The 24,560-nt window shown below is 27.9% G+C and overlaps 2 protein-coding genes across 4 annotated transcripts in view; both read left to right on the top strand.

Moving 5' to 3' along the window:
* Window positions 1-16,534, top strand: part of LOC105432276 (uncharacterized) — a 69,873-nt gene extending 53,339 nt beyond the window's left edge. For both annotated transcript variants that reach the window (XM_011647011.3, XM_089077754.1), the window contains exons 2-8: window positions 9,270-9,455; window positions 10,117-10,264; window positions 10,741-11,017; window positions 11,811-12,054; window positions 12,460-12,597; window positions 12,841-13,134; window positions 13,540-16,534. In XM_011647011.3, coding sequence (XP_011645313.2) covers window positions 9,270-9,455; window positions 10,117-10,264; window positions 10,741-11,017; window positions 11,811-12,054; window positions 12,460-12,597; window positions 12,841-13,134; window positions 13,540-13,925 — 1,673 coding nt within the window. In that variant the 3' untranslated portion in view covers window positions 13,926-16,534. The remainder of the gene's footprint in view (window positions 1-9,269; window positions 9,456-10,116; window positions 10,265-10,740; window positions 11,018-11,810; window positions 12,055-12,459; window positions 12,598-12,840; window positions 13,135-13,539) is intronic.
* A 755-nt stretch (window positions 16,535-17,289) lies between these two features.
* Window positions 17,290-23,661, top strand: LOC105432322 (DNA damage-regulated autophagy modulator protein 1-like). Of its 2 annotated transcripts, none has more exons than XM_089077815.1 (7): window positions 17,290-17,560; window positions 18,501-18,593; window positions 19,343-19,464; window positions 19,803-20,029; window positions 20,514-20,652; window positions 20,892-21,049; window positions 22,013-23,661. In XM_089077815.1, exons 2-7 carry the CDS (start codon window positions 18,523-18,525, stop codon window positions 22,085-22,087), a joined length of 792 nt encoding a protein of 263 aa, XP_088933941.1. In that variant the 5' UTR covers window positions 17,290-17,560; window positions 18,501-18,522; the 3' UTR covers window positions 22,088-23,661. The 2 variants fall into 2 exon arrangements, with proteins under 2 accessions (XP_088933941.1, XP_088933940.1); XM_089077814.1 differs by having other exon boundaries at window positions 17,295-17,560; window positions 18,410-18,593.
* Window positions 23,662-24,560: the final 899 nt, after the last annotated feature.

Raw genomic sequence — 24,560 nt, 5'->3', positions numbered from 1 at the left:
AAGTATTATTGTTGCATAAAAAAAGATGTTAAATTAAAATCTATGTTACATGCAAAAAGCATAAGGAACATGGATGTTTTATAACGTAACGGAAGGAATCGTTACAATCTTTCAGACGATCAACGCCTATTCAAGCGTACAGCAAAAGGTGCTCGTGAATCCGTCGAAACTTTTTCCTATATATCGCGTATATTTTACGACTCTCGTCATGGCGATGATAGTCTCTTCGGCAATGATTTATCGTAACACTTGAATTATTGCATTCGAAACTATTTTTTTTATGCTTTTCCAATCTGTTCGATTGCCATATATTCAAAGTGCAGCTTTTATGAAGATAAAATGCTTTTATGAACATTTTTTTTATATTTCACATGATTAATTTGGTGAATTAGGAATATCAAATAATGAGCTATACTTTCCAGTAAAATAAATAAAATAAAATTTTAATTATTTAAATACTTATTAATAAAAAAATAATTCCAAATTCATCAAAGAATCATACATTATTCAAATATTTTACTATAGTATTAAGTTTTGTTAAAATTTTTTATTAAAATTAATATAAAATACATTTAAAATATTATTTTAAAAAATAGATAAAAATAAAAAAGTAAATAATAAATGATAAATAAATGCGTGATATACATATACATATACAAATTTCCTAATAATATTTTAATTTATTATTATTTTTAAGCAATTATTTTATAAAATAGTTCAAGCAATATATTCTCAAGCAAATTATGCAACAGGATAAAGTTGTAAAAAAAAGCGACACATTTCATTGAGTGAATTTTAAAAATAATTTCGGGATGGGCAAAATAATATATGTATCGATTAAACATACCTTGCTTATAATTAATGTGCAACTTATGGTTAATGTTACTTGTGGTTTATTTTGCATTTCTATTTTGCATAATTCACAAAAGCACCGACGCATATTTTAAACGTTCAATTACGCAGCGATCGTATCGCTATAATATGAGAGTATCAGGGATGATATTGTGAACTGATACTGATCTATAATGTACTTTAACTGCTCGATCTATAATGTACTTTAACTGCTCGATTACTACGCAATCAGGTACCTCAGACACGTAAAAACCTGTTGTCAAGATCGATTTTATAGCGATAAAATTTTTAATTTTAAGATATCGCCGTTACAAAAACAAGCTTCATGCATGCAAAGTTGCTCTAAATTTTTTCCTTAACACAACTCGTTTCTTGAAACTTTGTTAAAAATGTCATTGAATAGTAAATAACAACTCAATTATAATTATTTTGTCAGAATTTGAGATTAAATAGCATACTTTAGATTTCTTTCTATGAAAATTAAATTCTTATTTAAGCTACTTAAACACAAATACGGTTATATACTTTTCGAATATCTGAAACTTATATTTCATCTTCCAATTTCGACGGGCTAATTTTATTTTACTGCTATTCCTTCATGTATGAAAAACAGATCGGGATGAGAAAAAACTCTGATGAAAAACGATATTATTCAATTTCAAGACATAACAATGCTAAAATTGTCTCGACTAACAAACGTAATATATTACTACAGATGAGGTTTCATCTTATTTCATAATAGATCCTGTCGTGAACCCATTGCCTACGAAAGCACGTGGCGAGCTCAAGGAAACGAGAGGATTGGTCCACTCATTTCCCCTACGCAAGCTCGGTTCGTGAAGCGCGCGTCTCTCCTGATCCACCTCGACGAACCCAGTCGGCGTTTGGCAACGCGTCTCTCATCTGGCATTTCGATGTTTTCTCCGATCAAAACGTGATACGCGAACGCGCGGATAAATTATCATCGCAAATCAATTACTCCAGAAGATCCGACGCATCTGTGTGAATCACTCATCGCAATTTTAATATATAAAAATATATATCGTCATTATTAATATAAATTATTCGTCAATTAAAGAAGTTTACAAACCAAATAAAATTTTGTATCAAATGGAATAGTAATCAAAATGATAAAATTAAAGTAAAATTTTATATAAATATTATCAAATGACAAAACAAAAAAAAAGGAGATTGTTATTTCGGAAGAACTTCAATAAAGTGATCATACCGAGTGCCACGCGCATTTTGAGTATCATTGTTTCGACGATATTCCGTGGCACGTAACACCGTTGACCCCCTTACGTTGAAACTGGCCGTATGGCTATATTTTTATCATGGAAACGTTACCGGCACGCAAATTATAGAGATTCTTTCAGTTAAAGAGCATATTAGCGGGATGTTATATTAAATCTTTTCAATTGTAATATAAATGATTTAAGTAAGATTCAAGTCGAATTTTTATTATTCAAATGTTTTGGAATAACATATTAGTCAATATTTTTTTTTAATTAATTTATACAAATTTTTTAAAAATTGCTTTAAAACGATCTAAAACTAGAAATTATATTAAAATATCTTAAAAGTGCAAGAAATATAAATGTAAGAAAAAATAATAATTTTAAATAATTTTTCGATTACTATCTATATTATACTATCTTAATATAAATACATTTATATTAAGATATTCTAAAATTTTGTATAACACTTGGTAAAATTTCTTTTATACAGAATATTTTAAAATTCAGCTTGTCTTAAAATTTTATTTGTTTTACTCCAATTAAATAAGGGAAAATGTCGAAACGAGATAATTCCGAGATCCCGAAAAAGTATTCCCTAAAAAAGTTTCTATCGTCGCGCAACTATTACGGCAAATTTCTTTGAATATTAAATGAATTGAATATTAAATGTGAGATATACGTATGCATGTAAATCGTTCGAAGCACTACGAAGTTAAGGGTCGTTTACCTTCTCTCAAAATTACACAATTGCTGAATTAGCAAGACTGGCCGTGCTAAAAGCACGACTCACGCTCCAATGTCTCTCGCATTTTTTCCATTTTTTTCTTTTTTTACTTCCTTTTTTTATTTCCTTCTTGGTTATGTCGGATTTGTATCCGCCTTCCACTCGCCACTCTGCAAGCTCCCGTGGTTTCCTTTATAAACCCTGTTTGCCTAGCTTTTAGCATAATGCACTTACATGTATATAACCACCAAAACATGCTACAAACGCCGCTATAATAAAACTTATAACTAAAAATATTATGTCACTTCATCACTTCAGAGGGTTAAATCCTTTAAACTCAATTTTAATCTCTCTTAATCTTTTATATAATTGTTTTTTAATGTTAAATAATCAAAAATTGATGGCTATTAATTTTAAAAGTTTGTAAACTATTTGTGTTATATTATTTCCTTAAAAATTATTTATTTTACATTGTCAATATGATAGAAATTAATAACGAAAAAAAGTACACATTTATATAAAATCCAAATAATTAACATTTACAAAGAAAACCTGCTATTGATACTAATTCATAATTTTATATCATAAGAAATATTCAAATATTTTATTTTAATCTTTTACTGCGAATATCTAATATTTATTTTTATTTTCAATAAAGCAACTAAAAATCGAAATTGTGAATGACATATAAATCCATTGTGAGCAATAACGCTAAAGGCGATTAATAAAATCATATCATGGCAAACGAACAGTATCTAACAAAAATGAACAATACGTCAATATTAAAGAAAACAATAACTTATTGTTGTTGGTGCCAAAGAGAATAATTATTTGTTAAATCGCGGGATGAAGAATCGTGAACGCAACGGAAGAGTTGTCGTTCAAAGTCCCGCTTACGAGGATAGCGGGGTCGCGATTTCCGGTGAACTCGGTGAGCCTTCTTTTTCCGAAGAATGTGAGGGAATAGTATCCCTTCAAGCACCTAAAGAAATTGAAGAAGATGCAAATCCTGATCCTAGGTTTGAACGTAGAAGCTATTGTAAATTGTGATTGGAATGATTTTCTTTCGTCAAAGAAAGCTGTCTTATAAGCTGTCTATAAAATTTGTCTTATATCATGATTTTAACTAAATCTATCATTTACTAATCTAAATCTAAATTTATCATTTATCTAATTTCCTCTCATTAAAGTCAAGGTTCAATTTGAGCGAAAAGATAGAAGTTTTCTTAATTATCAGTAGAGAATATTTTAAAATTTATCAATAATGGATAATAAAAGTTAATATCTGTATATTTTATGACAACTTTTATTTTTTTCTTAATTAGATACTGGTTAGATTCTTAATTAGATACACTGTAAATCTATTTAACTAATAAAACCTAATCATACTTTTAATGTGAATGCCGTGAAATTATGTAATACGGCAAATACGGTCGGACATGATCTTCGAATTTGTGAATGCCAGATATGCTGCGCGTTGCACCATAAGACAACATTATTATCCCGAAAATGGTTGGGGTTGGGTCATCGTCGTGACGGGTGTCATGGTGCAAATTCTCGCTACGGGAATACACGGGGCTGTCGGGGCTTGGTTATTGCTTGATGGGACAAAGCGATATCGTCAGACTCTTCTCAACGTAGGTACGTGATGCAATAAAAATGCAAATGTTATTAACAATCTGTTTTGTACAATTTTATTAGAGAAGATAATCATTTTTAACCTATTGCATAATACACCAATTACAGAAATTATATTTCAAATTGCTTCGCGCATTAATCTGCTTTGCGCAAAAACAAAAGAATCAATATTTTAGTAAAAGAATTCTTAATTCTTCTCGATTATTTTTAAATTTCATTTATTTCATAAATAAAATATATGCCTTTATATTTCTTAAATTATTATTTTTGTAATTATAATATCAAAATAAAATAAAAATGATAATTATATATAATAAAATAAAAAATAGGATACCCCGAAAGCCTATAACAATTCTTTTATTGTATATTATATTTTCTTTTGAAACAGATTCTTAGTACTATATTGTATATTTAATATTTAATACTATATTGTTTGAACTTGGAATTCGTGAGACAAAATATAATACATATAAGTATCATTCATTAATCAATTTTTAGTCGACTATATATTTAAGAAACGTACAGGTAAAATAAATTTAATATACGTGTTTAAAGTACTATACGTACTGAAATGGTTGTTATCTTCAATATGAAACGAAAATACATTTTATCGTCAAATAAGAAACGAAACGAAGAAGGTCGTATTCTCAAGTGGTTTCCAATATTTCTAAGCACAATGCCGGCAGCATTTTCGAGTTACCTCTTTAAGAGCTTGCTTCGTATTATTACTCGCAAGGGTTGCACCACGAGCGGATTATTATCGTCCTCATAAAAGCGAACCTGCTGGTTGCGATTTATTTTTTATGTCTTTGCGTGTGCTACCTTAATAAATCTCGTTAATTCTACGATGTCAAATCATATTCTGAAATTTTGACAAACAAGGAAAAAGGATAAAAGGAAGAGAATTAGATTGGCAAGCCTCCTAAAAAAGAGCGAAAAGTGTTCTAATTGGCTTAATCCGATTGTGACAAAAGATATATATTTGTTAATCCTTCATATATATAAAACTTTAATAAAAAATTTTTTGTCATCTTATTGTATCTTATCTATATACATTAAAATGCATTATATCATATTTAAAATATCATATTATATCAATTTTAGTTATTTTAATTTCTAATTGTACAATATTTACAAAAAAATTAATCTATATTATTTTAAGCTCAATATTTTGTTAAATTTATTATTTTTGAAATATTGATATAAAATATTAAATATTATTGCACTTTAAAAGCAAAATTAAATTGTATATTAAGATATAAGTTGTATATTAAGATTTATTATGTTGTAAATTATTATTTATAAAACGACAATTACACTGTTCTCTTTTAAAAATGTTATAAGTAAAACTTATTTTTTTCTAATAATTTAGTGAATTTATTTAACAAAATTTATTAATATATTTTAAATTTAAATTTTAAATTTAATATATTTATAATATATTTTAATATACTGTAACTATATAAAATCGCATTTTATCATTTGGAAATTAAAAATGCATTTCTATTTAATCACGCAGAAATCTTATCTTTGGCAACTGTATGGCTATAACTATGGAAAAAACTTGAAAGAGACAAGTATAAGTAATATATACTTACATTCTTATGGAGCTCGGTGAAAGGATTCTTAGGAATCTTATAAGCTTTCTCGTCCTTCACAAAGACAGAGTCGCAAAGTAAAATCCCGACTAGTCCACAAGTCATTGACCCTCATGCCAGTCGCTCTCGCTCTCGCGAATTCACTCTCGCTATCGTTTTACCCACTCCTATCGGCAAAGACTATCTCGGGGATGGAAAGAATACCCGTCGGTCTCGCGATTCTCAATAAAGAATTCTGAATCTGACCGAGAGAAGTAGCGGAAGAAGAAGTAAAAGAAGTAGTGAAGCGTGGAGCATTACGCGGTAAACATTCTTCTTAGACTTTACGAACTAGAAATTGTTTTGCTCCGAATATTTTCTACACATAGAACGTGTATCATAAAATTCATTATTAACAAATAATGTCAAATAAAAAAGACATAAATTAAAAGCAAGAATTAAATTGAATTTAATTCTTAAATATAAAGTTTATTTCGATATGAAAATATTTATAAAATTTGTTACTAACAAATAATGTCAAATAAAAAAAAACATAAATTAAAAGCAAGAATTAAATTGAATTTAAATATAAATATAAAGTTTATTTCAATATAAAAATATTGATACGAGGTATAAAAAAATTGTGTTTTTAAGAAATTTTTAAGGTTGTTTAAGAAGAAGTAGAACCGTCATCTGATAAACCAATACAGAAATACTATTGTCGCATTTTTATATTCAGATTTTACAAGATATCACAGATTTACAGGTTCTATCGTGTTACCAGAGAGGCATTTCAATTTGATGGATTTTTACCCTCTGCATACAAATCTCTCTCCTAAATTTTCACATTCTTTCTCCCTCGTCAACATCCTAAACGATAATAACAGAAGCCTGTGTATACCCCAAGGCAAATCCGAATATATTTACTCTCTCGCGTAGGAGGAACTCCCAAGACGGTTGCAGGAATTCCGTCGGCATTCAGGGGGAGAAAGAACCAAGAGAGATCTTACGAAAAGCACGTCTTAAACGACGCTCCCACGCGAATAAGCCACCACGCCACGTTGGCAAGCGATATTTAATCCATCGTCCCATCGCAGCTACAGTGAGATTAATAACTGCTTTTCCTCGCGCCCGGCACGGCGCCCGTTTGTCTCCGTAACTGTCAGGTCGTTACTTACTCGCGTAATAAAACGTATCCGTCGCGATCGATGAGCTCGCGTATTGATGAGACCAGTGAGAATTAATTAAACGACTCGGTTCTCCGCGAGGGCGAGTTAATCGCGTCCGCTTAATAGCCCGGTGTCGCTATTAAAACGGTCTTAACCGTGATCGAGGTCGTTTAATACTTATCAGTAGTCGTATTAATTAGCGTCTTAACAAGAACGATCACAATGGCACGGGCCACTGATAAAACGTACAGGAAAAATCATCGACTGTGGAACACGCTTTTGAGAAGTTAAAAAACAAGTTAAAAAAAAGTTAGCAAGCAGAAAAATTTGTGCAACAAATTGATTTCTTTTTCTTTTCTGAAATGAATTTTCTGAAATGAAAGTATTTATATCTAAGATATTTACAAAAATTTTTAAGCTAATGTAATCAACATCGATAAAATACTTTTTCTTCTTAAAGAAAATTCTTTACATTACTTACATTACTTACAATAGTTTATACAAATGTAAACTATTTATTCATTATTTGCACTTTGCATTATTTGTGGATCTTTGATACTGTTTCAGAGTTTAATTAGATGCAAGAAGCGTCCGCGACTTTATCCCAGAGTCAGGCGTGATTTATGAGATCGATGAGATTTAATGGTTTAATGGATAGGCATACTAAACACTTGGCAAGAATCAGAAGAAAAATGGAAGAATGAAGTAACAAAAATATGGAAATACGTCGTATTCATTAGCGCGTCGATGCGTTTCTTGAGAATTCTTTGGATGCCACGACTACCATAAATCATTTAGGAAGCGATGGATGACAACGCGTAAAGCTTATTGGCTCCAACTAGCTCCAAGTATTTGGGGTATAGCTTACTTAGAAGACAGCGGTATATCATGAATCGTAAGGATAAGGAAATATACGATGTCGCTAGATATTTAATCCATTTGCGCGCAGACTGGGAATATACTACACAAAAATTATGACTCACTCATTTATAGGAACGAAAGAGATAATAAAAGAAGCACAAATGGAATTAAAAAAATATTATAATAAAAAGATTATTTATATATATATATATATATATATATATAGAGAGAGAGAGAGAGAGAGAGAGAGAATGAGTTAAGTCTAAATATTTAAAAAAAACGTTATGTATATTAAATGCAATTCCAAGATATTTATTTTCACATTATTCTCAAGTACTAATGGTAAAACGATATCTAAAAACAACGAGCCAATCGATACAGAGAATAAATATACCCCGTCATCACATTGCCTCAATCGTGACTTATCCTCCGATCGTAAAGTATCAGTTACGGAAAGGATTTGTTGGATTCTATTGCCAGACACTACACAGACCGCAAAACGAATCCATTTTACTACCGACTTGCCGCCCGAAAATCCGTAAGGAAAATGCATCACCGCGAATCGCGGCTCTCTATCGTCTTTTGCCAAACGTCGCCCAACATTCGTCAAATAAACGCGAGAATGGATGGCTTGCTTTTAAACAAACAGACAAATAATGGAATTAAATAGATAGTCACATCATAAGAGATAGAAAAATACGGCAAAGAACAATATGCCAGACGAAATGAGAAACGGACGCCAGTCGAAGCATCTTGTTATCTACGACGCGTAACGAAGGTCGAAACTCTTTTGGAATAGCCATGCGTGATTTGACTTTTTTTTATTACGGGGTAGATTGCGATACGCGAGAGTTATATTTCCTTCGGGGTCGTCGATCAACGACACGCCGCTGGTGTTTCCGTAAAAAGTTAATAACAACTTCGTGAGCAGACTTCCTATATCGTGCAGAAAGATATGATAATGACACTTTTTTGCAGGATTAATTCACATTGTACATAAATAAATGCATAAACTGTATTTATATTCCCGTAATGATAAGAATCCAAAATGTTGCATTAGTAAAAACAAATTCGTACGGAATATAATTATAATTGCCATCCTATCTCCATCCAATCATATTCCTTGAACTATTCTACAAACTTATCTACAGGTATTACACGATTAAACAAAGTTTGTGAAATGTCTATATGATATTTTCCCATTTTACAGGATGGCTAGGGGCAATGTCGACGGGTGTCGCCCTGCTCGTGTCGCCGGTGACTATCGCGTTTTGCCGAAGAAAAAGCACGAGAGTAACAGCAGTTCTAGGTGGACTTGTTACCGCTCTTGGCTGTCTCTTCACTTCCTTTGCCACGCAATTTCACCAATTGTTTTTCAGCTATGGCACTGTGGTCGGTAAGTAAAAATTGTATGATTCTAATAGGAAGATTTAATATAATTCTACGGAAAACATTTACGATAGTAACGATATATATTCATAAATATAAGTTACTTCTAATTATTTTAAGTTATTTTAAGTATATAGGCGATGCGACAATGTTGAGATTTATAAATCTCGATATAAGTCTCGATTTATAAATAAATGAGATAATAAAATATCTTTTTTTTTTCTAATTTACTTGATATATCTGAATTATTTCTTTCTGAGCTCATATACATTATTAATTATTGAGATAATGAATAATATTATTATAATTAATAATGACATTTTAATCGTGACATCTGATAATCTGAACTTAAGATCGCGAGGAAAAAAGGTACGTCGCAATTTGTGCGGTGTCATATTACCAAATGGTTATTATTTTAGGAAGTGGTTTAGGTATAGTTGCGCGTCATCTTTCTTTGTTTTCGCCTATCTATATTCGTTATACTAATACTAGTATTAGTTCCATCCATTTCTACCCGAACTTTCCCTCTGACGAGGAACTTTCGCGAGAATCGACAGACAACAATTTCGAAAGCGCGGAATAGTCGGCATCAAAAATGATATTGTTATCCGATCCTATGAACAAATTAAGGACAGCCACAAAGATTAAGTCGGTATTTTCTACCCTAGGGATTGGGGTTGGAATGACACGAGACTGCAGCACATTGATGGTGGCTCAGTATTTCAAAAGAAAGAGAGAATTAGTCGAAATTTTTATCGTCTCAGGAAGTGGTTTAGGTATAGCAGTTATGTCTGCTTTCATAAAAGGAGCAATTACGTATGTATACTTTAAATTATAATTAATATTAAAAACTTATTTGAATTTAGTGATACGACTGAATCAAAATTCGACAAATAATTATCACGTTAATTAAGCTTTACAATCGTACATAATAAAATATTATTATTTCAGAAAATATTATTTCAGAAAATATTTTTAATCGGTTAACGGGAAAGAAATTGTAAATAAATAAAATAATAAATAATTTGTTTTTTATTAAGTATTCAATTTAGAATTAATAAATTATCTTTCAAGCGATAAACTAATATACAATAATTAGAATTATAATTATAATTTATAAATACTTATAATTATATAAATACATAATATCATTATTTTAAAGATAAATATTTTATATAATTTCATCCTTTATTAAAAAGTTTTACGATTAATTATGAGAATATGAAAATGCTAATTATAATAAGTTATCAAGAAATCATGAGTTAACTCATGTAAGGATATTTATATTACAGTAAAATCGGATGGCGACTTGGTCTTCAAGCTGTCACGGGAGTGGTCTTTCTCACTTTTATTCTCGGTACTTTTTATCGTAGTGCTTCGTTATATCATCCCCAACGAAGAGCAATTTTACACTTGAAGAATCAAAAACGCAAGATAAAAGACAAGAACAAGGCTGACGGTAGACCACCATTTTTCGATTTTAGTACTTTGAGAAGTAAAACAGTCAGAATTCTTCTCGTATCTACCAGTATTTCGGCGTTCGGGATCAATACACCAATATTTTATCTGGTAATTATGACGAAAACATTTGGAAGTAATGATACTATGCATATTTTATCTATATCCTACATATTTTTATTTGATAACAAGATGTATGTCTAAATATGTTTTTCATAATATAGACATTGACACAAAAATATATATTAAAGCCTACAAACTAATTTCGAGAATTTGCCTCGAAATTCTTCAATATAATTCAAAAGTAAAATATTGTTTTTTAATAGTTAGTTTTAAAAATAATATGATAATATTAAGTTTTATAAGATCATTGTCTGTATTAATTAAAATTTAAATTTGAATATCTTGATCACAAACGTTTTGACTGTATTTTATTTTTAAACAATTTTATTCTATATGAATATTTTATTCTATATCTATTTGTTTCATATCTATGATTAAGCATATTATATCATCTTAATCACATATACATAGATGGCTTAATATACAGAATAACGATACAAATTAATTTAGTGTTTTATTCCATTTTATAAAATTTTCTACTTATTTATTATACCGAAAAATATACCGAAAAAGACACAATAAAAAGTCGAATCATTTATTGCTATTTAACTAAAGAAAAACTTATCATACATGTACACCTAGCTCTTATTGGTTTTAGTTTTAAATATTTAAGATTAAATTGTTATATAAAATCACAGAAATCATTTGCTATATTATTGAATAGAAGTCAATATTGCAGATTTATCTTCTAACTATACAACCTAATTATACAAAATAATTAATATTAAAATTCGTCAATCCATTTGGAATACATGGAATAAATAATCTCTTTTTGTATCAGGCGCATCAAGTTGAAGAGGAAGGTCTTGGTGATACAGTCGTTTTGCTGCAAGCTTATTTGGGACTAGCTTGGACCCTTGGCTGCATAGCTTTCGGGCTTCTGGTTGTTCATCGCAACGTCGAATGCAGGATAGCCCGCCAATATCTCACGCAAGCAGCCGTCTTTGTATGCGGACTCTGCATTCTTGCTCTTACTGCCGTTCAAGGAAATTATCATGGATATGTTATGTTCGCTTGGATTTATGGTAAAGTCTTATATATTTTATTATTCTATTAAATTACAATAAAAAGTATTCTCAATAATTTAAACAAAAATTTAAATAAAAAGTCTATTATTATATGTTAACAGTTATCGAGTATGTTGTTTTTAATGTAAAGTATTATATTATAATATACATATGTACGATATAATAAATAGAGTTTTATATATATAGTAATCTATCAATCTGCCACATATGTCTTTTCTCTAACAATAAGATAATAAAATCTATGAAAAAGTGATGATGTAGCGCAAAAATTCCCAAAATTACTACAGGGAAGTAATGGGGATCTCTCTCTAACGCAATTCACATCTTTTTTTTCTCTATCTCCTATAATAAAGAACTTTAATGCCATGTTACGAGCAATAAAAAACATTGGTTTTCGTGTAGGTATCTTCTGTGGTGGTTATCATTACAGTTTGAAGATGTATACATACGAGAGGGTGAGAGCACGTAATTTTGCCAGAACGTGGGGTTTCGTCCAGTGCTCCCAAGCGATACCAATTGCAATTGGAGTTCCAATATCAGGTAATAAAAGAAACTACGTAGCAACTTATGTTTCAACGAGTATAAATATTCTATAAATAACTTATATCATCTTATTTAAGACACGCACATTTCAATTATTGATAAAATATTGCATTTTTAAACAGCAAATATTTTTCATAGATTAAACTTCGAAATATCCGAAAATGAAGATTCCACTTTTTGTGAAAATGAAACATTCTAAAATATGACTTAAGTATTTCAAAAACTTGCACTTTTTTGCAGGATATATAAACGTGGGTTGCGGTGGTAAGGCTGGCTACTATTTCAGTTCAACGTGTGTCTTGGTTGGCAGTTTTACGCTCTTTTTCATCGATTTGCATAGAAGAAATTTGTCTAGACATAAACACAGAGCTAATGGTACAAAACATACATGCGCTTCGAACAGCTGTCCTAAACGACGAAGGCCATCGTTCAGTCAGGAACCCGAGAATGAAGGACCTCATGTAGCCGCTGCTGGAGCGGCTGGAGCAACGGCTGCCGCACTCGTTTTAGGAACCGACATTGCTCCGGCACAAGGTATACTTTTTCTTTTGTCCTTTTTACATTTTTCATAATCTTGTAAATAAAAAAAGGAGGGAGACAAAAAGAGAGTTATATTATTACTTTTCTACTTTGTGTACTATTTCTTTTATTACAAGAAATAGAAAAGCAAAGAAATATTAATTTATATTGATAATAATGCATATATAAAATATAATGCATATATAATAATGCATATATAAAAAAATAACATTTATTCTACATGTGACTTGCATATATAATCGGTTATACTCTTCCTCACAGCTCATATTCAGTTTTCAAATAAATAAATTAATATTGTTTGTCCGTTTACATATGCAAAACATATTATAAAATAAATTTCATATTACAATAATATTACAATTGTATAAAGTTCTAAGTGCAATTTGTTTACCATCTTAGGTGAAGCAATAAACGCCTTAGGAACAGATAAGCCGGAGCTCACATGCATCTCGGAGGAAGGTATCGCTGACATGGACTTACCCGACAATTTATTGGAGGATTTCGATTACATAGGGGATTGTATAACTTCATGCAATAAGGTTGAGAATTATCTTATGCTCTCAGAATTCGAAAACAATCTGATTGCTGAGATGCCGATTATTATGGATCGCCGTGGACGCAGATGGTCTTTGGCACGATCTAAAACAAATCAGTCTAATTGTGGTCAGACAAGTAGTATGCAATCGACAACTAATGAGAAAGAAGTCAAATCGAAGTGGCGTTTCACGAATATACCACCTGCCGCTAATAGAATGATTACCGTTATTGATGAAACTAGTGCATAATTACGAGCACAAATAATGAAAGATCATTAACTCTAAACTTGGCAAATTGGAAAAATAACTATAAACAAAGAATATGAAGAAGGCATAATGGAACAATACGCGACAAAATATAATTTTAGCATATTTTTAAAATAATTTTTTTAAGTACAATAAGAAATTGAACTTAATGCGATTATAAAATAAAAAAATCATGTGCTTACAATTTACATTTAAAAAATTTTAAAAATTTTAAGAAACTTTATAACTACAAATACAAAACTTTGTAATTCTAAACAATGTGGAACAAAAATGTACTTTATAAGAAGCATTGTCAAGTATAGGGTTTTCTTTTTTTTTTTTAATCCATTTAGTGCATTAAATTTTTATAATTATCAATTAAACATGACTAAATTTCTGACGTTCAGAAGGAACAAAACTGAAACGCGATTAATATATATATATATGATATATATATATATATATATATATATATATATATATATCAGATTTATTAAATATAAAATTTTTTAATTACTACTTATTATTGCACATACCAGTTTTTAATCAAAACAATCAGAAAAAATTGTAGAGAGTTAAAAAAGATTTGCAAAATGACTGACTGAGTTATTCCGGCCATATATATATATATAATATATCTATTAATATTTAATTAATAATTTAATAATAATATATAATATATCTATTAATACTTAACAAATGTTTAGATATTTTTAATATTTTATTGTAAATTATTACAGCTATATTGTTTACTCATCTTTCATTTATTTAAGTATCTAGAATTTATGTTAAATATAAACATGGTGGATGATAAGCTAATTTTAATATAACTTAGAACAATTTACTGAGAACGTAATCACTTCGGTAATACGGGTTATTTGATTTGCGATGCAATTCAGGACAATAACATCGGCTTTCGACGAAAAGAACCACAGAAATCTTCCGTCCACATGAGAACAACTTCGTTTCATGTCGGCGTATTTCTTTAAACTTCCTATTATTTCTTCATCCAAGATAAAAAGTAGTCTGTTAATATTATTAAGTTAAATTTTAAATTTTATATTTTTGTGAAAAGGAAATCTACTAGTTACACGAATGAAATAGTAAGCTCAGATTCTTGGTACAAATACTGCGAATTTACATAATTGTTATCAATTAATAAGGCAGTTGGAAATACAATTGGTATATAGTAATGACTTAATATTGATTAAATCAAATTGAGTAATATTTTGCAGTAATATTTTTGATGTATAATTGTTTATAAATTATTTTTTCTTATTAGAGAATTGATTCTGATTAATTTAATTTACTGATGTGCTAATAAAATTTAATAAAAAAATTAATAATATATTTTATCAGATATTTTTTATTAGATCATTTACAATCTTTTTATAAATGATTGAAATATTAATATCAGTTTTAGCCACATACTTAATAAGAATAAAAGAACTAACTGCAAATGAACAAAGAAACGCTTGTATGTAGATATACTAGCTTAAGATTTGAAAACTAGTCTATTTGAGAAGTGTATCATAAAAATATGAATGCAACATGCATATGTACGTTTATATTATTTATAACCTTTTTTTTGGGACTCAATTCCTACAACGAGATGCCATAAACTCATGATTAACTCAAAATATAATAATGCGCATCTATTTATTTATCAAATTATTTATATTAGTATGTAATTTATATTAGTATGTACTACCCGACAACGATGTATATACACTTATAAAATGTTAAATGTATGCAAATATTGGCACAGATTATTACGATGTCTATAAAAACAATCGCGTCTTACTAATTAATATCTGAGAAAAGTTCCCCCGAATATAAATTACATCTTTTGCTGGAATAACATTACTATAATTTTATAGTAATATATGATAAATGTATAAACAAAAAGATTACACTAATTAATCAATGAATTTGATTGTGAATATAAATTTCGTAAATATATGCGAATATTAATTACTTAATGTAACTAATGATAATTAATTACTTAATTAAGAAATGCTCATTCAAGCAATAAAAATAATGAATTATTTACTTACACTTATTTGAGAAATATGCATTTCTTAGAATGATTTATTCAACTAACATAAAAATTAATAACATATTAAATTGACATCGTTTAAAAAATTACGTAAAATTTATCAAATAAGTTATTTTATAGTTTATGTTCTGAATATCTTTTTCTCACTCTGAAATTACTGCCATTAATCGTAAGAAACTCATTTTAAAGATATTCAAAGAACAGTGATGACATTGATTGGATGATTAAAAATAAGGATGATAATATAATTATTTCTTCTATGATTTCGACATTATAAAGTATATAGACATTAAATTATTAAGTCAAGAATATTGTATTAAACTTTTGTATTAACTTTTCTGAGAATTGATTTACATCAAAAAATCCAATAGATGCAGAGTGATCATTTAAAATTATCATTATTGAATTCCATAATGAAGAATAAATTGCTAAATATATGATAGCAACAAGAATGACATCAAACAAAAATTGTAAAACATTGTATTGTTGTAATATAAATGTAATGTTGTTAATATAAAAATCTGATTCAAATATAATAGCTCTTATATGCGCATCATTTTTTATTTTTTCATATTCTAATCACAGATTTTCTACATCCCACTATAAAAAGTCTCTTAATTTTAAATTACATTTTATCAGCATGAAATAGCTGCAGCACATGCTAATAGACGCAATCTAAAATTGGGTCGAAGTAGAAACAGCACGACCGAACGCTATTACCATTTCAATGAATGTGATATCGATAGCGTTACGTTAATTACAAATTCCTAATCCACCTACTAGTTTCAAATGAGGCGTGTATTATGTCGCACGCGGTTCGTTACGTTTAATTTAGTGACAATCAAAGAATTATATTTCTAAATCACCGATTAATCGTTCATACAATTGTGCTCTTAAAAAATGAATATTCTGCTTTTAGAACATTCTGAAATGTTTATTTAAAAGTAAAAATAAAATAATTCATACCTGATAAAAAAAGTTCATGTATCAAGGTAATGAAATGATGTTACAAATATTGTACAGAAAACAATACAGAAAACAATTAAACTTTTTATATTAATTACAAGCTTTAAAAAAAAAATTCAGACTGAGGCTTATATATTTTAAATCCATTTTTCTTAAAAATCGATTTTTATGAGATAGAAGAGTAATATTTAATTAAATAATTTAATAGTCGTTTGATTAACATAACTAAGTTAAGAAGTTAATTTTCTTTTAATTAATAATCTTATATAATTAAAATAATTCGCCCAAATTATTATATTGTTTTAACGATAAATTGATCGTTTATACTTGTTTATATAGTTTATATTTGTTAAAGAATTCTTAAATTATATTAAACAATATTCAAATTATATTTTAAAAAATTAAATAAAAAGTATATCTAAAGTCATGTATTATCTTGTATCGTATATTAATTAGCACGCAATAGTATGTGTGGCGATTGGTTCGGCGCGAACGATAAGAGGTAGTACAGCAACGGACAGTCGTCGCTACAAGACGTCTCACGATCAAGTATCCTCGTGGCATGATAATATATTCTTACGAAAAAAATCATAAGATTGTGCAAAATTTCAAGGTAAGTTTCGCGGGATATTTTAGTAAAATAGTAAAATTGTAGAGAATCATTAAGAATGATTCTACTTTCCTACTTTTCTATATGAATCTCCTTTTTTTATTTTGATGAAACTTAAACTAATAGAAAGAGAGAGAAAGTAGAATTTAATGATTTTTATACTAAAAACTTGACTGCCGTTTTATTAATATAAACGATTCAATACCACAAATTTTTAATACTTTATAAAAATCCTATGGAAATGATTATATTTGTTGAATATGATTATAATTGTTGCATATTTGTTTATAGAATATGTATACTTATTCTTTTGCGTTTACATGCATATCTTTATGTATTTCATAATTTATTAGAATTTCAATATAATTGAAAAATATAATTTTCCATCTTCAATATCACTTTGATATCGTGAAACAAGTATTGTAAGTTATATGAAAAGCTCTGCTAGCGTTTTGAATTATTTTGGCTGGATTTATGAATTCAGACATGTGTCACTTCAACCCCTCTTTCGATCAATCTAATTCCTCGCATTTTCTCATCACTCTTCTAACCGTTTAACTCATCGATCATATTGAGTAATATTAATTAAACCATGGCGAAAATAAAGATTGCAATGTAAATCCAGTATAAGGAAAGAATAACAAAAGCGCAAATTTTTTAGGAAACATAAATTAAAATTAATGAAAACGTAAAAGAAGTATTGTACTTCTGAAATGTTTGATGTTTCTATTTAAGCTTCCTAGAAACATTGTTCACGCTTTTGTCTTATCTTAATGATTGATGAATGATTAATGAATGATGAATTATCTTTCTCTTATGCTAGATTTATACTCCAATGTTTATTTTCGCCAGGAAACCGATGAGGAATGTATCCACGTGCGAGTGTACAACGGGTGCACTAAACCATACAATAATAATGCGAGATAAGAATCGTGTCTTGCAGCATTAAGGACTACGAAACGAAGATGGCATATGGGAAATTGCACGTACTACCATTGATTCTCTTTATCTTAATCCCCGTGACATTTGTGATTACGTAAGTTCGTAATTTTTAAACGATGGAAAAATTATTGCATCACATTATTATTAAAAGTATAATAAGTGCATTTGTTAAACTATATATAATATTAATTTTTCTAACAAATCTAACAAATAAGTTTTAATACCTCTTCCTTATATACTTAATTATTTCTTCTCAGAATACACTGCTAAATATAAAACAATATCTATACAACATTCGTGGAATTAAATTTGACTATTTTAATCACTATTGATAATGAACATGGCGAAATTATACTTTATTTTCAGAACCTTGAAGTCAGTGAAAAGAATTCTTCATTTGATTTATTTAAATAAATTGATTTTAATATATTATTTTATCCGATTTAAATATAATTTTAGATGTTATAGATCTTATTTTGTAAAATAAAAATAATTATTGTCTTTGATGTCGAAACGTGGTAAAACATTACAGCATTATAGCTAACATTAAGTATACCTAAAGATAAGAATCTTCATATTCGTTTGACATCTAAAAGTTGCAATTTTTTCACATATATAGGCGACTAAAGAAATTTTAAAAATTAAATTAGACTTTTATTAAAGTCTAAGTTCTTTTAAAATAAATAAGCAGGAAATATATGTTACAGAATTATTTAACGATCGAGAGCTATTCATAAAAGAGCTTTGCAAGCAGTCGAGAAAGTCAAGGAAACCTGACACAAGCGTTTTATATACTCGTCCACGCCACACGAGTTTGTAGTTTATAAGCGGTTCATGTTTCAGATACACCATATCGGTGCAATGGGATCATGTGGTGCCTGGATTCCCTTATATATCAGAGACCGGCACATTGTCACCAGAATCTTGCATATTCGCGCAATGCCTGAATGTCGCGGCTTTTTTACGTATGTAACTTTTGTATAAATTAAATTGGATTTGTTATTTAGTTTGTTATTTAGAGAAAAAAATTTTAATAAATTAAATATACTCTCTCTCTCTCTCTCTCTCTCTCTCTCTCTCTCTCTCTCTCTCTCTCTCTCTCTCTTCTCTCTCTCTCTCTCTCTAAATACACAAATAAAAAGAATCCAGAAGAAAAATGTTTAGTATAAGATTTAAAACACAAGAACAATAACTTAAATATGTTTTACAGCAAATATAGTATACTAAAAAAAAAAAAAAAAAGAAAAAGCAAAAAATTTTGCTTGGATTTGATTAAAAAATTAAATTTGTATTTTTCACATAGTCGGATGTTGCGTTTACATCAGGCATCGACAAGTACAGCAATGGCAGATAGAAAAAGGCCGCGATCTCGTAGATAAAAAAGTTATCATAGCGACAACATCCTGTGGTATCCTCGCTTGCTTCGGTCTCGATATACTCGCTAATTTTCAAGAAGCTCGCGTAGTTGCCGCTCACATGGTGGGAGCGATGACTTTCTTCTCTGCCGGCACTCTCTATTTCTGTCTTCAGGTATACAAATATGAATCGTTACGTTTTACTATAGATATTTCGATACTAAAGACAATATTAATTATTTATGATGTTGCTGTTATCTTTTACACAAAATTGATTGAATATTTTTAAAATAAATATCAAAATGATTTTCTTTCAATTTCTTAATACTAACGTACAAAGATTTTCATTATAGTTTCTATCATTTTTACTTTATTATTATATTTTTAGTACTTTATCGTATTATTTTGTTATTATATTTTTGTTTTAATTTTCTTCATGTTTCTTTTATTTGTAAAAATCTATTTAACATTCTAGACTAAATAAAATAATATAAATAATATAATACATAAATATAATAATATAATAATATAAATAAAATAATACATCATGATCAGCTTTATCATCTTTGTTTCAATAATTTTTTTAAAGAAGCAAATGTACTCTAATTATAGATAATTCTTTTATATATCTTTATAAAATAATTATTATAATTTTTTAGACATATCTGAGTTACAAAATGGTACCTTCTGTGAACGGCATAATTGTTGTTTATGTGCGTGCAATTCTCTCAGCTCTCACATTGATATTGACAATTGCTACGATCATTCCTGGCTATATCTCGATGTTCGAATTCCAAGGTAAGTATACATATGCAATTAAATTTTTAATTTATACAAATTATATTGTGGTAACCTGCAACATTCTCTTAGATCAAAATTCTTCATAAAAGTTCTTCATTATTAAGAAATTCTTCATTATTCGTTGAAAAATGTTTTAAATTTTAATTTTACCATAAGATAATATGTAAAACTAAACTAAAATAATTTAAATATTTTTGAGAATTTTAAATGATTAAAATAAAAATTTAATGTCACAGGTAACGATTACAAAAAATGGCTGCCAACGGATGGTGGTTGGGGCTGGCATGTTGCGAGTACTATATGCGAATGGATTCTCGCGATTGTCTATTGCGCGTTTCTCCTTACTTTTGTTCCGGAATTTCGATTAATTAATTTTGAAGAGCCCGTAGTCACGGTATCTTGATCAATATTATAAAGTAACATTTATTTCATTTATTTTATAAAAAGAAATCACATTTTATTAAAATATAAAGATAGAATAAATAATCATCGAAATATTTATGTAGGATAAATTGATTACTAGAATAAAATATCAAAAATGTTTGTGTATGATCATCATATTTAAGCATTTCGCTTAATTATTTTAACAGACCAACAAAATTATTTTTAGATTTCGCCAAATTTTTAAACATGAATGAAAAATACTTATTCAGCAAAAAGTCATTCTTTCTTTATCAATTTTTTAGTTATTTTTTTTTTTATAATTCATAATTTTATAAATTTTTAGTATACAAGATGTTCTATCACACACACACACACACACACACACACACACACACACACACACACACACACACACACACACACACACACACACACATTATTACTAAATTTTTTTATTTCTCCCTTTATTGCTATAAATTTTGTAATAAAGATTTTTTTAATCCAAAATATAATCCAAAATATAACGACAAACTATTCTTTGTCAAAACAATTTTAATATTTAGTAATATTAATTTGTAAGAAAACTTGATAAAATTAAAATTAAATTAAATATAATTAAAAAACAAAAAGAGAAAGATTTTGTTACTTTGCTGTATTAATTCGTTGTTAAATCTTAATTCTGAAAAATCTTTTTATCTTATTAAAAGTTTTTAAAAGTTATTAAAAAGTTATTAAAATTCTGATATTGAAATAAGAGAAAAAAACAAAAATTTAATTTTTTCAAAATTTATTTACGACTTATACTAAAGAAAATACGAAGAATAATACAGGAGCATCTCATATGTATTTTTATTTATTCTCATAATTAATTAAGAAATAATAATTATAAAAAATGAGATTTATAAAAAATAAATTAATGTTATAAATAATATTGTTAATGTTATATAAAATTAATTATAATGTTTTGTTTTAGCTAATATATTTGGATAAAATTGAGAGAACAACAGCATCAGATAAAACAGAAGCAACCATACCACAAGATACGTAAGCCTCCTTCTACATTAATCTATTAAAAATTTTTTTATTATTTTAGCTAAACTTAGAATCCAACACATCCTATTATATAAGGAACGTCTCATATGTTTCATATATAACTGCATATAAATTATATTATTATTTATTAGTAACAAAATGTTTCTATATGATGTGTACACACACACACACACACACACACACGCGCGCGCGCGCGCGCACACACATATCACATTTAAATTTAAATTTGTAGACAATATCTAAATGTTCTTTAATTCTTTATAAAATCTTTATAATAATATAATTAATACAAAATTCTATAATTAAGAAATTTATTTATATAATCTTAAAAATATACATCATTCAAAGCAAATAAAGATTGATACATATTTCTGTTTATTTTGGCAGAAGCTTAATGAAATATTTTTAACGATTGCCTAAATAGTTTCTGAAATGTTTCTACAATTAAAATATATAACCAAACGCTATTGGTAAATGTTTATGTCAAATTTATTTAAAAATGGAAATCATCTTTGCAATAGATAAACAATAAATAATTATTTAAATTAACATTATGCACAAAAACTCTTTAAGAATAACCTAGATATTTAAATCATTTTGTTAATTGTATTCATAGAATTTCAAATATTAATAAATGCAGTGTCATTTATGATTTGTAATTTTGAATTAATTATCAATATTCATGCCCTATCTAGTTAGTAATTTTGTAGTTCTTTTCCTGAAACGCGATAATCAATTTTGAAAAATAAGACTAATCACTTAGAAGACTATTTACTTAGTCAAAAATAAGACTAATGTAAAATCGTTAGTAATATTTGACGTTTATTATATACATACACTTAAAATATACGCATAGAATTTGTACACGTAATATATATTTGTAATAATCATTATAAAATTAATTATGCAAAAGAATAGTTTATAATAATATTAAAAATATGTTTTAAAATAATGCTAATATAAATGTCAAAAGTTTCTAACTATCAGTCTGTCAGTGATATCAGTCTGTTTTCTTCTCTGAGATTGATTGTCGAATGTTACAAAGAGATATCTACAAAGTGGAAAGCAGGAAAGGTGTGAATACCGATATGTATCTATTTTAACCATAAAATGACAAATCCTAGAGTGTATTCCGATTTTTTCTAACAATATTGAAACTCTACAATACCTGACACGAATTACAGATACATTTTCAGCATTGGCAATAATGTCGAAATGATACACAAAGCAGCATAAATTTAATGCAACCTTCTCTTATATAATCCATTGTATAATTCATCCAGGCTAAAGTGGGATCATCTTACATACTTCATCTATAGTATCTACATAGTGTTTCTTGAGGCGCATGTTTATTTTTGTGTTCAGTGTTCTGAAGTAATGAATTAGTAAAATTCTTATGTATCCATTTCTGTATCTGCAAAATTAACATCGTTATGTTCAATATGCATACATTCTGCAAAATCATTAATTTTAGAAAAAAAAAATTGTAATATGAAATACATGACATTATAATAAATGAAAAATTGTAATATGAAACACATGACGTTATAATAAATAAACGTTATTATATAATAAATAAATTATATAATAACATGTATTCGTTTATGTATTTTTTTACAGGCTATCTAATCATAATTGACAGAGAGCTTATGTATAAATAAAGCCGATTTTACTGATAATAAATAAAAAAATTTTTACCGCGTCGCAAGTTTTGCAACTAATAAAAAGTTATTAATTAATAAAAAGAGCGAATTTGGAGAGGCAGTTCAATATTACGCGCATTTACGATTGTTAGATATGCAATAACATGTTTGGGAGTATGATCTACAAATAATGCAATATTCGCTTATTTGCACGCATCCAAACATTTCGCAGCATTTCCAGCAATAATGAAAGCTATATCTCGTAGGCATATGTTTAATCACGAATTTTTATTAATTAATGATTTACTATCGATTTATAACTCCTTTATTGAAAGATACAAGACTTTCTATCTTGTTTTGACAACGCTACTTGCATACAAATTTGTGTCAGGAAGTGTAGAAAAAATCTTTTATATCACACATGAAGATATATCAAGTTTAAGGAAATACTGACTTATTGTTTCTTTGTAAATAAAATAATTTTTTAAATTTGTATGTTGTTTATAATAAATATCAATACACAAACATATTCATTAAAAATTAATAATTTTATCGACTTTCATGAAATAAATAGGAATAAGATATTATTTCTTTTCATGTTACATTTATATGTTATTCATCTAATTTCTTACTCAATAACATTAAAGTAAAATTTTTGTAACATAAAATATAAAGTATAATAAAAAATCGTATTTTAACGTAAATATCGTAATTTAACGAAAATAAACGAAAATACATGAAAAGAACAAGAGTTATTGTGCTTAATAAAACTTACCTGACAGAGTAATTTACTAGAATAAGTATAATTTATAATATTAATCAATA

This window comes from Pogonomyrmex barbatus, unplaced genomic scaffold (assembly GCF_055798465.1).
Source record: "Pogonomyrmex barbatus isolate J1 unplaced genomic scaffold, ASM5579846v1 scaffold20, whole genome shotgun sequence".
NCBI lineage: Eukaryota > Metazoa > Arthropoda > Insecta > Hymenoptera > Formicidae > Pogonomyrmex > Pogonomyrmex barbatus.
This window is presented reverse-complemented; position numbering and strand designations above follow the sequence as displayed.